Source organism: Apus apus, chromosome 1 (assembly GCF_020740795.1).
Source record: "Apus apus isolate bApuApu2 chromosome 1, bApuApu2.pri.cur, whole genome shotgun sequence".
NCBI classification, from domain to species: Eukaryota; Metazoa; Chordata; class Aves; order Apodiformes; family Apodidae; genus Apus; species Apus apus.
In genome coordinates this window covers 114152745-114167697 of record NC_067282.1, presented here as the reverse complement: position 1 = coordinate 114167697, position 14953 = coordinate 114152745, and the positions used below count along the sequence as shown (strand labels likewise).

Here is a 14953-nt window from a genome sequence, read left to right as displayed (position 1 = left end):
TTGTCAATCAAACTCCTCAAATGGAGAGATATTTTTTTTCCAAGGGCTGAACACTTCATCACAGGTGAAACCATTAAATAATGTAGTAGGTAAAAGTCAGTTAGGTCCCAGAAAAAAATTAGGAATGCTTCTAGACTTCTAATCTACGAAGTCTCACCAAGTGTCTGATGTATTGAAGGCAAGCCTTGCACAGGGTGTATGTAGGTGATACATTCAGTGGAAGCCTGCTGGCTTGCAGCTGCTTTTTGGTGGTTCGCACCTGTGTTTTGAAGTGGACTAATATAGTGAGGTGCCACTGCACCTGGAGAGCTCTCAGACACTTTTTTGGCAAAAGTTGTGTGTAGATCTGTATCTAGTGGATCATAGACTATGCAAAAAATTTCCATTCAGTGTCTGAAGGAAAGATCACTGGCTGGTCACTACTCCATGTGTGTTCACGCAGACAAGTTTGGTTGGCAGCATTGTGGAAGTGCCACAAGGAATTTGTATGTACACCAAGAGCCCTTCTCATCGCTCCAGTCTGACAGTGGGATAACTTTTAGTATGGGCAGTATGCATTGGTGATTCCTTTTATGTATGTACATATATGTTAGCTCAGGAAGCAGTATGGTTTGACTGTATTTCCAGTGTATGGTATGGAAAGTGTTGCTGTAAACGTGGAGTTCTCAGTGTGTGAAAAACAAGGGGAATAACTGAAAAAGTGAAGAAAGGCTTTAACTTGAATTTGTGTGATGTATCTTGTCATAATTTTTCCTTCCAGTCTCCTAAATCAGCTTTTATTAGTGCTGCAAAAAAGGCAAGATTGAAGTCAAATCCTGTCAAAGTGCGCTTCTCAGAAGAAGTAATTATCAATGGCCAGGTGTCGGTGAGTATTCAACTATTTAACCTCAGGAAGGACTGAGTATTTCATCCAAAGGTATGCCCCAAGGCTGGAAAGTGAGGGAATTCTATGGCTGGAACAATGGTGATAGGCTTGCAAAGGGAAGGGTTTTTCTGTTTCTCAGTTTTCCAGAAGATCTGGTTTTAAAGTTCATTGAACCCATAATATTGTGAAAATTTTGTCCCTTCTTAAAATCAAATCAAATCAAAACCCTAGTGAATGCATTTTGTGGTGATAGCACATATATGTTTGTTTTCATACTCCTGATAATGTTTTCTTGGTTGTTTTTTTCAAAGCATTGTAGTAGGAAAACAGATAAACTCAAGAGAAGTAGCATATCAGGAAAGCAGATTAACATTACCTTACAGACCTCTTTAGAATTTGTTTTGTCTACTTGAACTTGTTTCCAGTCCTCAGGCAAAGTCTATCTCCCTTTGGGAGGCACTGAACTCCTCCTTAAACATGAACTCCTGGCTCATTTTCATAATTTGCCAGAACATTGTTCCACACTGATGTCTTTATCCAATTCAGTTCCAAACTTGAATTGATACGATGTTTTTTCAAAAGCAATTTCTGCTTGAAAAAACCAAACCAAAGCAAAACCAACAAACAAAGACACAAACGTGCCCCCTCCCAAACCACAAAGCTTTTATTCCCTTCCTTTTCTGTTTATTATCCTTGTTATGAATTGTCACAATTTTTTACCAATATGCTTAAATGATGACAGATATTAGCATTCAATATCCAGCTATAAAGAAAATGTCAAATATCTTGATTGTAAATCATAGTAATGAATCTGCAGTTCCTTTTTTGAAGGTTGAAGAAACAATAATCTATTTCTCTGTATCATTGAAAAGATTTGAAATTTAGAGGCAGCGTTTATGCCAGACATAAAATGTATGTGAACAGTTCTCTTTTTCCAAGAAGGAGATCTGTACAGTACAGCTGTAATAAGCATGGCTAGGCACTTGCAGGGCAGTGCTAATTCTGCTTTCAGTTTGACCCAACACCCTTTCTGTGGTTACCTTTCCATCGGAATGATATCCTTCTTTATAGAACAACATATAGATTTCTCTTGTTACATGTTGTATTCTGATTCACTAATTTGCTTGGCAGGAAACAGTTAAGGACAATGCACTTCTTTTCATGCCAAATGTTCTGAAGGTGTATCTTGAAAATGGACAGACCAAATCTTTCCGTTTCGACTGCAGCACTTCAATAAAGGTAGGCTAGATATACTTCGGTATGCAGTGCCAGGAATGCCAGTAAACTCTTTTTAAGACCTTCAGTAATTATAATCTACCTTAAATGCTTTAAGAACCAAATCACTAGTGTGTTCAATTGTGGCTGAACTCATAGTTCAGAAATAATGAAGTTTTGGTCCATTTTTCTGCTGCTAAAAATGTATCTTCAATGAAGAAGTAGAATAGATAATTTTAATGTCCCTGGATTGCAATTAAAGTTGTGTGGTCCTATCATTTTGATATGCTACCAAATGCTGGCATGATTTGTTAGCAAAAGTCAGGGGCTAAGAAGATTAAGACGTTGAAATATCATCCAACTTGTCATCCACTGAACTTGAGATGGGATATTGTAGGGTTATGCTGGTGATACATTGCTTGTCTCAGTGTACTGCCCTCTGTGCTTTCCATAACACATTTCACATAGAGAAATAAAGAGGTGAAGCCCTGGCACAGAACTGAGGCTTCTGGGGAGTGTCTGTGACACTGTTCCATGTAGGTTCCTAAACTAGAGGTATTGTTGGTGTCTATGAGTCCTTTGGAGTAGTGTAGTAAGCAGCGTGACTAGCACTGTTGGGCATGCTGCTAGACTCTCAAGCATTTTTTGTTTGAGTGAGCAAGTTTTAACACAGATTGGCTACCAAATCTAGTTCATGGCATGCATGCATGGCTCACTGAGACAAGAGAGATGCATGGGTGGGAACGATCAGTGAAGCCTGGGGATGCAATTTGCAGCTGCACCACCAGCCTTTGCTGGTTTTAAGGGATTATAAAGCTATGGATATTTGAAGAAAGGCTGCTTTTGTGCTCACTGTGATTCAGCTGTATGCTGCATCAGTTAGAACAGCAAGGAGAGTGATTTACTAAGATAAGCAAGAGGAAATTTGCTCCAGTCTGAAGGCAATACAGATACCGAAGTTGCACTTAAAAATGGGCTACAAGATCTGTTTATAGTTCATATGTATACCTTAGGCATAAGCTGAGTGCAGCTAATGGATACAGGCATCCACTCTGGAGCCATGGTCCATTTGGGAAGTTGGTTGGGTGAAGAAATAGGAGACATGCTTCATGTAGGCAGCAAGGTATCCATGCCCTTCTAAGGCCCACTTTCCAGTATTTTCTTTTATAAGCATAAAAACAACCAATCTTTTCCAGGCTATTTGGCCTCTGAAGACCAGTTCTTGACCACCACATTAGTTTTCCGTAGTTCTGTCATAGGTGTATTAAGACCATATACCCCATCTGAAGTAATTTGCAAAGATACCCACCTGGGCTCAGTGGCCTAGCTGTATTGATGTTGTCATTCTGACTTTCTGTAGAAATACTTTCCTTTGCATCTAATTCAGGCAACTATATATTCTATAGACTGCACAGCCATATATTACATATTCTTGCATGTACATGTGTGTATATTCTGCATTAGTGTTGGGTGGGTGTGGATTGCTGCTGCTTCTTTTAAACTGAGGGAAGCAGATGTGCCCAGTTGACTCAAGGCGAATTTCCACCACTGGTAGTCCAGTAATAAGCCACTTCACAAGGAGGGTTCAACCAGGTGCCTCACCTGCTGTCCTCACTTTCCTTATTTCTGGGAGGTAGCACCTGGGCTGACTCTAAGTTGTTGGGTGAGAGGATAGGCTAGCAAAGCATTCGGTTCACTAATTCAGTGCCTATGCACCATAGCATCATATTTTAAAAGGTTCAAGACAACTAGTGGAAAATGGTGACTTTATTACCCCCTCTTAAAAACTTAAATCTAGTATGATGTCTCTTCATGTTACTGTCATGCCCCTGGTCTTTGAGCATAGTTTAAGAGTATAAATAAAAGTAGATTTAAAGTGTAAGCAATAAATTCCCCATTAGTTAGAATATTATAGTATTAACCTCCTTTATTTAGGGTGTTTACTTGCAATCCATTAATACTGTCTCATGTTCTTTACATTGTACAGAGTTGTCCCCATCTTCCTACATACATTTCTCATCCTTCTACCAATTTGGTGTTAACTTTCCATAAACACACCATAATTGATCAATTAATCTTCCTACATTGTGATAAAACACTTGGATTGCAATTTGTCCTGATCTCCACAGTAAGTCCTATCCATCTGGATACTTATGTATAACCAAAATTCTTTTGGATGGATAGAAATATTTCAGTCTTTTCACCAACATGATGTGAAACTATTTTTTAATTATGGTTTATTATGTATTTATTTTTCCTACTACATTCACTAACACAAAAGATACCTTGCCAGATTATATTAGCACTCTATATAGATTTACAAAACATTATATGAAAGTAAAGTACGGATGGTTTTGCGAGAAGGTTTGTTTACTGTTATCTTAGAAACAATTGTTCTCAAATTAATTACGCTTACACATAATTAAATGTAAAAATACCTAATTAAAAGTCTCTAAAAATGGGGTTTATAGTATGAATGCTCCCTGAATTTAGAGCTATGGTTCTGAACAGGTATCATCATCAACTTTCCTGTCAGCATTTAAAACTCAAGAAGTGGACTTTAAAAACAACCCTTGCCATAAGACCAAATAAAGGCCATTCCTTTAAATTTTTTTTGTTGAACATATAAATTTGGTTTGTACTCCTTGGTGGCCCTGCCCCTATAGTAATGGAAGAGAAGAGCAGCAAGACCATCTCTCCTTTGCTGATGGAGAGGTTTTATTTCCAGCAAGACAGAGATATGATTTAAGGGCCACACAAGCATTATATCCATGTCAAACTGAACAGAAAGTTGTCCATTTACAGCAATCCCCTGTATATATTTTTCGTGTGCATATCTGATACCATCTTGGGAATGTTCAAATATAAAGGCGCTGATTTTTCACTGGGTAAATGTGTGTGATGTCCTGTATACTCCTGCAAAACAGGCACAAAACATGACCGTCCTCCCACTTAATATCTGGGCTTCCACCCTGTCCTGGGTACGTGCAGGGTGTGTGGCACTGAAGAACCAGGTCATCAGCACTTAATGAATTTAAGCACTTTTTGTAAATCCTTCTTTTAATTAGGATGTCATCTTAACACTCCAAGAAAAGCTTTCCATCAAGTGTATTGAACACTTTTCCCTGATGCTGGAGCAGAGGATTGAAGGATCTGGAACGAAACTCCTTCTGCTACATGAACAGGAGACTCTAACTCAGGTTTGTGTAATGACATGTGAAAACAGGTATTAATGAGATAGGTTAATCAGTAAATTATCCATCTTTTTCATTACTCAAGTGAGTTAACTGCAAGATTAATAGTTTGATACAGTCTATCAGGTAGCAGCAGTATTTAGATGTGGTTGTAAGAATCAGATGCTCACAGAAAACAATTATTTTTCTGTTACATAGGCATTATCTTTCATTTCTTCATTGGGTATTAAAAAGTTTATTAAATATCAGACTGAAAGCTAGAAAATATTTTTCAAACCTTTTTTGTATCGTATGTTGCCCAGTTAGTAAATATTCTGAACGGCTGGAAAATCCATGGTAGCAATTCTGAATAACCACAGTCTGCCCAAATTTCTTTAAAAATTTCTTTTTGATCTTTAGTTCCTATCTGATTCTACAGATCTGTATCTGGGTGACAGGGAATAACACTCTCTCTGATGAAGCCGATCAAGTTTGGCTTCTTTATGCAGTGATACATTATGTTGCTTCAGTGATGAGGAAATGTGACCCAGAAAACATAGGTGTGACTTTCTTCCTTAGATCAGGGAGGTGTGACTAGAGGTAAACATGCTTCACAGTTCCCCAGCAGAGGACCCTGATTTTAGCTGCTTATCATGCTGCCAAAGTGTTTAGCCTGAATTCTTCTATGTTATTTCTATGTTTCAGGAGAACGTTAGTTTATTTAAATTTAATTTTTTTTTTTTTTTTTTTTTTTTTGGGGGGGGGGCAGGGAGAGAGAAGAAATTGATTCTTAGATGAGATGGGGGGAAAATATTTAAATTAAATGCCAGAATTCCCTTGATCATATAACTACAGTCTATGTGATGATATGAAAGAGCTTAGTTTACCAGCTAGCAGTCTTTCTAGCATTTTCTAACCTTTATGCACCTGACTTTGCCATTTTAACATTGTTTTCTTGTGGTTATAAGCTACCCAGTGAGTGCACAATATCTCAGAAGTACTCAATACTGGCTCTCCTGGCCTAGCTGTCTGTCTTTGAAGTAGATGATAAAATTCTCATTGAAATCAGGAGGATCAGAATAAACCAACACAGTGAGCTTTTGAAAATCTCAGCCAGAGCTTTTATATATATGTACAGAGACAATGTGAGATAAACATACTTTTAAAAAATTGTTAGGGCAAGTCAGAAACTTCATGGAAGATTTCTAAAAACACAGTTTTATCAAAGACATTGATTATAAAGTACACTGACTCCCTGACTGCATTAGCCTAATTAAATAAACTGCATAAACAACATTAATTCTGAGAGTGTCTTCTTTAAAATTCTTGTAAAATCGGCAATACTTTAATTTGCCATTATAATGTTGCTGCTGACCAGGACTTACAATGGTGTTACGGGATTGTTACCCTTTCACCCTATTATTCATTAGCCATGAGCTGGTCACCCATTAATATACCCAAATTATGGTGTTACATGCTTAACAAAGTTTTGCTGACCCACAGGCAGAGTGGTCTTTTTCATTTTTAAGGTACTGGGAGAGATTTGTCTCAGGTAGATGTCATGGGGTAGATCTCTTAAACCAGAACAACCCAGGAAAAAGTCCTAATTTCCTGCAGGTTGCCTGAGGGATTGAAACAAGTGAGAGAAAGTGAGAATAATAGCTGCCAAGCTGTGCTTCACCTGTGTTCTCAGTCAGCCTAAGAAATAAAATGTGAACTCTCCCCAAAAAACCTTCTAGCCCATCTCAGCTATGAGCATTTTGGTCCAGCTTAAGCACAACTCAGTTTGTATTTCACTTGGGTGGTTTTGATTAAGTTCTGTTTTCTCTGTCCTTTCGCTCTGGTTTTGAATGGGTGAATTCTGTTGCTTTGAGGATGAGTTGTATTGGGCAGTCATGCCTGTAGGAGTCTAAAAGTCTTTCCACAAGATTATGATATTCTTATGTGAAGAACTTAATAAGGAGCCCATGGCTAAGCGCTTTGTTGGCTACGAATTATTTTTCTTGCTACCATGGGGCTCTGGAATGGGGTCACACTGCCTGAGACTACAGATTGCGTTGCCAAACCAGAGTTGCAGGCTCTGATATGGTTATTGCACTGTCCTAGGTGACCCAGAGGCCAAGCTCGCATAAGATGAGATGTCTTTTCAGGATTAGCTTTGTCCCAAAGGATCCCATTGATCTTCTAAGAAGAGATCCTGTTGCTTTTGAATATCTCTATGTACAGGTAAGTGAAAGCATGGCCACTGTTAGTGTAAAGGAGAATAGGATAAGTGCAACTAAAGGACAGTTGCACTCAGTGTAAATGTAGATTTATACCCTCAATTAGAAAAGCATAGCTGCAGTAAATCCTGGTTTTTATGTCCGCTGAATAAAGCCAATGAATGCACTTGGGGAATGTGCAAATCTTTATCATCTGCAAGTCCCCTTCCTTCATTAGTCTCTCCAAATAGTAATGCTGTAATGCTTTGATATCTTTCCAAAGTATACTTGGCTTTAGAAAAGAGCAAAGCTGAAGTAATTGTGCATACTTATTTCTGATACATTTCTGTGCATCAGACAGAAATCATGTCTGAAAAGGAACTTCCAGTCAAATCAATGAGAAAACTGATACACAAGCAATGTGTTTCTCCTGGGTATCTCACCAGGTAGAATCCTGCTATCCTGAGTCCAGATACACTGATACTCTCCCAGCACTTTGTGAAAAGGATTACTGTTCTCCCCAGGAAGGATGAAGAGAGCTTAGTTGAAAGTAGCTTAGATCATACCTTCTGTTTTATTCAGCCTCTGCAGTTATTCAGCAGTGCCCATTTCCAGTGAGCTTATGACACCTCTGAGAGCAACAGTCCTACCTTCAGCATGGTCAGCTTTGGAGTCTGAGTTTACTCTTCATGCAATGTTAATTTTTATTATTAGTAGTTGTTTGTTGTGGTTTTTTTTTTGGTTGGTTTGTTTTATTTGTGTTTGTTGGTTTTTTTTAAAGGGACTATGTGTTTTTAGTGCAAGATTTTTTAACTTGATGCTCCCTCTACTGGTTCTTTGGCAGAGCTGTAACGACGTGGTTCAGGAAAGATTTGGACCAGAACTGAAATACGACATTGCCCTGCGGTTGGCTGCGTTACAAATGTATATTGCAACTGTGACCACCAAGCAAACTCAGAAAATCTCACTCAAATATATAGAGTAAGTTGAGAATGCAGTACGATCTTGAAAAATGAAACATTAGGAGTAACTGGCAGATTCTTTAAGGTTGTTTCTTTAATTTGTCTTTATGCATGTACCAATTTTAGGTTCATTCTTTGTCGCTGAAATTGTTTCAGGTGTGTTAGGAGTTGTAAGTATGGATCTTTCGGTCCTTATCTTTTTAGGCTTATGAAATAGCCTATAAATGTAAATAAGATTAATTTATTTATTTTCAATTATGTAATGGCCAGATCTTAGTTTATATTATCTGAATCCTAAGGTTTAAATAGAGATTAATAATAGTAAGTTTCAGATTATTTCTTACTTCAGAAGACTGTGGGGTCTTAGATTCCATTTGTAAGATTTCTCTAAATACTGAAGTACCCCAGTAGGTACCCATTTTATGTTAGACAACATGTATTTGTAACCACAAAGGAAAAAGAAAATTTCCAAAATGCAACTGTGCATACATCTGCCTGGATTAAAACAAAACAAAACCAACAACAACAACAAAACACAAAAACCCTCAAACCCCAAAACTTTCTTGGTCTTGCTTAGTTTACTTGCAGAATAGAAATAATAACTGTTGCAAACTCAGTGTTGCAGAGCTTATCCACTTTACAGAAGATCATGTTGTATTGTATCATATTAATGATTCAGCAGAAGGAACTACTTAGAAGTGAAGAGTCAGTCTTCTATCAAAAGAGATTCTTAAAGCAGAAAAGAAAATTCAGGAGAGGGAGAGGGACTCGTTGTTTTTGAAGAGAAAAAGCCCATAAAATAAGAGTGACAAAGACAATGGCTGGCTGGTTTACATGTTCTAAAAAAAAGCCTAGAATGTAAAATTAAATCTGACATTATGTTGTTAAATGTTCTGCAATTCCAATTCTATAATGGTATTTGCCTATGTAATTAAGTGCTGTTTAACAATACAGCATAGACTTTAAACAGACAAACTTAAAACTTCCTTTCTGAGTGGCATGATGGAAGAGATGGAAAGAATAGAAGAGAGATTATATATAATTTTAAAGCATCTTTTTCATAAGCAATGCGTAGTTTGAATATAGAAAATAACGTGTTATTGCAAAACTCTGCACTTGATCAACTCTCCTTCTGCTTTCAGGTGTTTATTCACTTGGCATCAAAGTTACCAGTCTTTAGATAAATAATCATCACAAGCACATTAAATTAAATATATGCCTTTTATTGCAGAAAAGAATGGGGATTAGAGACTTTTCTTCCATCTGCTGTGCTGCAAAGCATGAAAGAAAAGAACATAAAGAAAGCACTTTCACACCTTGTCAAAGCAAATCAAAACCTAGTTCCTCCGGGTAAAAAGGTACTGCATTTGCATGTTAATGGAAAATATGTCTTAAAGAATAGAACCAGGATAGTGAATGGGCAACATTTAAAGTTAATCATTTGGAGAAGCACCTAGCCATTATGTTTTCAGAAGTTTAACTTGTGGTGCTCAATACAAGGTGGCCAAGAACAATTAAAAATAATTAATTGTACTTCAACTAAACTATCTTACCTTGAGAATGCCAGAAAACTGGTTATTAAAACTTCATGTATGATAAAGATATGTGTTTTTAAATTAATTCAGTGCTTCCTATTAATGGCAGGCCTGTCAACAAAGTTTTTGTTCTCCATCTGACACTCTCATCTGAACCACATTAACCTAAAGGCCTGACATAAATGCTGTTTTCCAGCATTGTTTTCCATTATACTGTAGATAGAGACTTTTTGCTCGCCAAGATCTAACTGGATAGATGATGGTCCTTACAGTAAATGACCCTCCTTTCTGTTGTAAAATGCTCTTCTTAGCACCAACTAAGCTTACACTTTAGCTGGAAAAAAACATGTAGAAGAAAATGCCTGACAAATGCCTTTGTTACATGCATAGAGCTGATCTGTTTTTAAAGACCTTCCTTATGCAAGTCATCTAGCCTCTCTTTGTAGTCAGTGGAGAGAAACAGACACTTCTAGGGAGCAATTCATCCCATCCCACATTATGAACCAAAAATAGGTCAGATAACTTGTGTTCTAGAAATGCCTCTTTCTCTCCAATTCTCTCTATAAAAAGAACCTAAAAGTGGCTAGTTGAGACATAAAATTAGTTGGATCCTGCTTTATGAGACTTTACCCCTGGTACCTGAGCTAAGGTTCATTGTGATCAGCAGAAATCCTTCCTGGAGGTTTCAAATCATGTCATGACCATGAACAAAATTCTGTGTGTTTGACCTGCTGAAGCGCCGCACGTCCCCTGTACTGCTGAAGCTAAAGCTAAATCATGCCAAAGGCTCATTGTGTATCCTGGTAGTGTACATTTGGGGTATTCTGGAAATATTCTGCAGGCCTTGCAGGTGATGACAGTGGTGTACAGTATCAGTTCTTGTTAGAAGACAGTTTCAGCAGTCCCTTCCCACAGCCAGCAAGCATTGTTGGCTTTGCTTCATTCTTTTAGATTGAGCTTTGGGAATATGTTGTGTCCCACCTGCTCTTTGAGCAGGTAGGTCTCAGAAACAAAGCACCTAAACTCATTGTCCATTCTGTCTCACTTGTAGGTACTAACATAGGAACTGTATATATACCCCTGTATATTTCTTCACTAGCTCCACTCCTGGTGAAGGGAAGGGGAAAGCATTACTACTAGTTGCTTTGCTTCGGATCCATTTCCTCCTTTATGTCTAGGAAAAACTTAGGATGGGAGCTCTTAAAATGCTGTTCAATATCAAATAAGATTTTGAATTAGAAATCTAGTGGCTGAAGTGAGAATAGCAAAAGAGATGAGCTTGTTTTATCTTATCTTATAAAAGTCCAGATATAAGGATTAGCACCAAAGAGGTATAAGGTTTCAGTGCATACTGTTTGGGTGAAACGAACTGTTTCTTGTGTCCTTCAGTCTCAAAATAATTCCAAGTTGCTTCTTTTTAAGTAGGTAATTTAAAATCAGAGGAGAAAAAAGGAGATAAATCATGACATGTATTGCATGATATGCTCATATGTATTGATGTGTTGGTTTTAGCTTTCAGATTTATTCCTTACTAAATACAATGGAAAAGCTGTATTTTAAAAAATAGGAAATGCAGTAATGAGGTGAAATAATAGGCCATATGCTGCAAGTACCTAGCAAAATGTAATACACAGAGCTGAGAAAAGCAAAATCTTTGTTCTCTTTCTCTGTATATGTACATAAATGTTTAAGAACTGCTGGTGGTTATGAATGGAAACTGCTGTCTAGCCTTGAAATACCTCTGTGAACAGATGTTTAATCTGAGTAGTTGAACGTTTTCTCGCCATTGGAGCAGTTATGATGTTCTTGCAGTGCTCTGATCTGCCCATTCCCAAGTCCTCAGTGAATTTTAACTAAACAAGGAAGATCTTAATTCTAAAAATGAAACTGTTTATCCTAATCTGCAACTCAAGCATCTAAAGATTTCATTTCAGGCTCTGAAGAGCAGTTATTACAGTCTGTTCTCCTTAGACTCCACAAAAGCATTTTCTTTCTGAATTTGGTAATGTGTTGATTTCCACCACTACCTCTTACCCCTGTTTCTCCGTCCTCAGCTGTCTGCTCTGCAAGCCAAGGTGCATTATCTGAAGTTCCTCAGTGATCTACGATTATATGGAGGGCGTGTTTTCAAGGCAACACTAGTGGTAATATTTCTCTTGAAACAGTCTCTCTCTTCTCTTGAGTTTTTTATCCAAATGCCTTTTTGCCAAAGCCAGACCATCTGATTTTCTGTAGAAGTTTATGTTCTATTCAGATACTAAAATAAAAGTTAATTGAAGGAAATAACTTTTTTTTTCCCCACCTTGAAAATATCATTTTGGTTATAATTTTAATTTTAATTTTAGTGGGTATTTGGAGATAGGTAGCACCTTTTCTGGCCAATAGCGCCATGCAGTTAACTATAGAATACTAAAATTATGAGTCTGGAAAATCCTTAATGACAAAGATTTTCTTTTAACAGAGTCCCATCTATCCGTCTGTCCATCCCACTATCCCTCTAAAAACTAGAGGATGGTCAATATCCAGCAACAGATTCCTTTACTTTTGGTTTTAGTTATGTGTCAAGCACACTTCTGTATATTGTATCTTACAAACGCATAACAATCTTTAATATAGAAATGCCATGCAAATGGAGCTCCGGGAAAATGAAAGAAGGTAGTGGTGATTTCTGTCACTAAGCAGTCCCTGTCATTTTTTTTTACTTTTCCTTTTTTTTTCTTTTTCTGCCAAAGCAGGGAGAAAAGCGTTCAGAAGTGACTCTATTAGTAGGGCCGCGGTATGGAATCAGTCATGTGATAAACACCAAAACAAACCTGGTGGCTCTCCTGGCTGACTTCAGCCACGTGAACAGGATTGAGATGTTTACGGAGGACGAAAGCAATGTCAGGGTGGAGCTGCATGTCTTAGATGTAAAAGTAAGTTTGTTGCTGACTTACATTTAAATCATGTTTTTGTCTTTATTTGAATCAAGCTATACAGTTCTGAACATTTTCATGCCAATAATATTTTGAGGGTGCATTTTTAGCACTTTTGTGGTCAGAGTGCATATAGAGTATGGCTTGGGCATTTGAGGGGCCTATGGTATATCAGGACGGTGCTTTGCAACACTCCAGGCAACTTGCTTTGTTGTTGTCTTCCTAGATTTCTGTGATGAGAAGAGGTGATGATGAAATTGGCCTTTTTTTGAAGGTCCTTGAGTCCCTAGAAGCTCCTTCCAGGGTAGCAGACAATGTTATTACCATTAGAGAATTGCCAGCTGCATCAGAGCAGTGTCCCCTGTAATCCAGTGTTCTATCTGCAAAGTTCACTGAAAGTTACCCATGAAATAAACTGTAAAAAGGCAAGATGTTTTTCATAGTCCTTAAAATTCCAGTTCAGTGCTTTGTCCTGAATATACATACATACATACATACATACATAATGTATTCACAGATGCTGTTGATCTACCTTCATCTAATTTATCTTAAATACCACTTAACACTTTGCATCTGTGGCATGTAGTGGTAAGGAGTGGAGTTTTGTATATTATACTGTCCTGGTTCTTCTTGGTGTGGTTTCTATTTGGTTTTGAAATTAAAGGCTTCATGGACTGTCTAGACCATTAATCAAGATAGTCAGAGATTGAAGGAAAGGATCTCCTTATACTTGAAACTTAAATATTCAATTAAATTAAATAGATCTTACCCAGCTATACACACAAAAAAAACCCCATACATGAGGAATATTTTAGTAAGCTTTTGCTTTGAATGCTGTCAGTTTATTGACCCAAAACTGTTCTCCTCTATTTAAGTTAATGAAAAAACCCAGTGCTGTAAACTATTCTAGATGCTCTTTGACAGCAGCTTAAGAGAAATGTACAAGTTAGTGGACATAGTATCTCTTTCACCTTACATTTATGACATCTGAGGATCTGAGGCTACATTACCGGCATTACAGTGCTAAACTCATGGCCCTCTTGTGAGAAAGCTGTTATCACATTTTACTGCTGAAGAAAGCAATATAGAAAAATCCTTCCCATCTGCTCATATGTCAAATGCAGCACTGTATGCCATAGTATTATATATGTTACCATGTTATTATGTTGTTTTATATGAAGGTATTGTTAACTGTCTTACTGCAAACCACATATATCCCTGTCTTCTTGCATTTTGACACATGGGATTTTAAACCCAGAAAGACTGGCCTAACATTAAAATTACAAATCTAGGAGGCTCTGAATGGAATTTGACAAAAAATGGCCTCTCTGAGGGGCACAATAAGGGGGTGTCACTGCATCCCATGGGAGAGATGCAGGCACATACAGGTAGGTATTTTCAACTGATGTTTTCATCCTTTGTCTTACCCTAAGGTAGCAGCTTCATATATCCAGATTCTGAATATGTCAACGTATGTCATATATGCCAACATTTTCTTAATCAAAAAATGAATAAACAGTTTGGATTTTTATGTTATTTTTGGTTCTCTTTAATTTCCTCTCAAGCATGGATAATTTGGCTGAAACAGGCAAATAAAACTTAAGCTGCCACAGAACTGTTTGGCAGATGAACAGTAGTTCATAGCACGATTCCCAGCAATCTGAGATTTCTGTGGACACCACCCATTTCCATCGATCACTGCAGAAAATTTGAGATGAACATAGCACTTCAAATATTAGTTTTCAGTAGTCACTTGAAAGAACAGAGATTAATTAGCTCATTGTAGGTTTAATCATTTATAGTTAACTTTTATAGCTGTAGTTGATTGCTTTGGAAGAAGCATATATTTAACAGAAGCTCAAACTGTTGCACAAAATAAATGTAAGGGGAAAAAAACCATACATTTTTCCATGTTGCTGAATACTGTTCATGCAGCATTCAGGACACCTGGGGTATTCTGGCCTGAGGTGCTGCAGTACAAGCATTTTAAGAAATTTTGAGACCTATTGTGGATTTGGTCGTAATGGCCACAGCCCTCATCAAAATCAGTTATCTTTTAACTGGTAAGGGGTTGTGTGAGTTGGAAG

General features: G+C 37.5%; 1 protein-coding gene across 4 annotated transcripts in view; it reads left to right on the top strand.

Annotated features, from left to right (window-relative positions):
* FRMPD4 (FERM and PDZ domain containing 4) overlaps positions 1-14953 on the top strand; it is a 314233-nt gene that overhangs the window by 291677 nt on the left and 7603 nt on the right. For all 4 annotated transcript variants that reach the window (XM_051608839.1, XM_051608841.1, XM_051608840.1 and 1 more), the window contains 8 exons: positions 761-865; positions 1997-2104; positions 5149-5280; positions 7360-7479; positions 8299-8435; positions 9648-9774; positions 12006-12095; positions 12684-12866. In XM_051608839.1, coding sequence (XP_051464799.1) covers positions 761-865; positions 1997-2104; positions 5149-5280; positions 7360-7479; positions 8299-8435; positions 9648-9774; positions 12006-12095; positions 12684-12866 — 1002 coding nt within the window. The remainder of the gene's footprint in view (positions 1-760; positions 866-1996; positions 2105-5148; positions 5281-7359; positions 7480-8298; positions 8436-9647; positions 9775-12005; positions 12096-12683; positions 12867-14953) is intronic.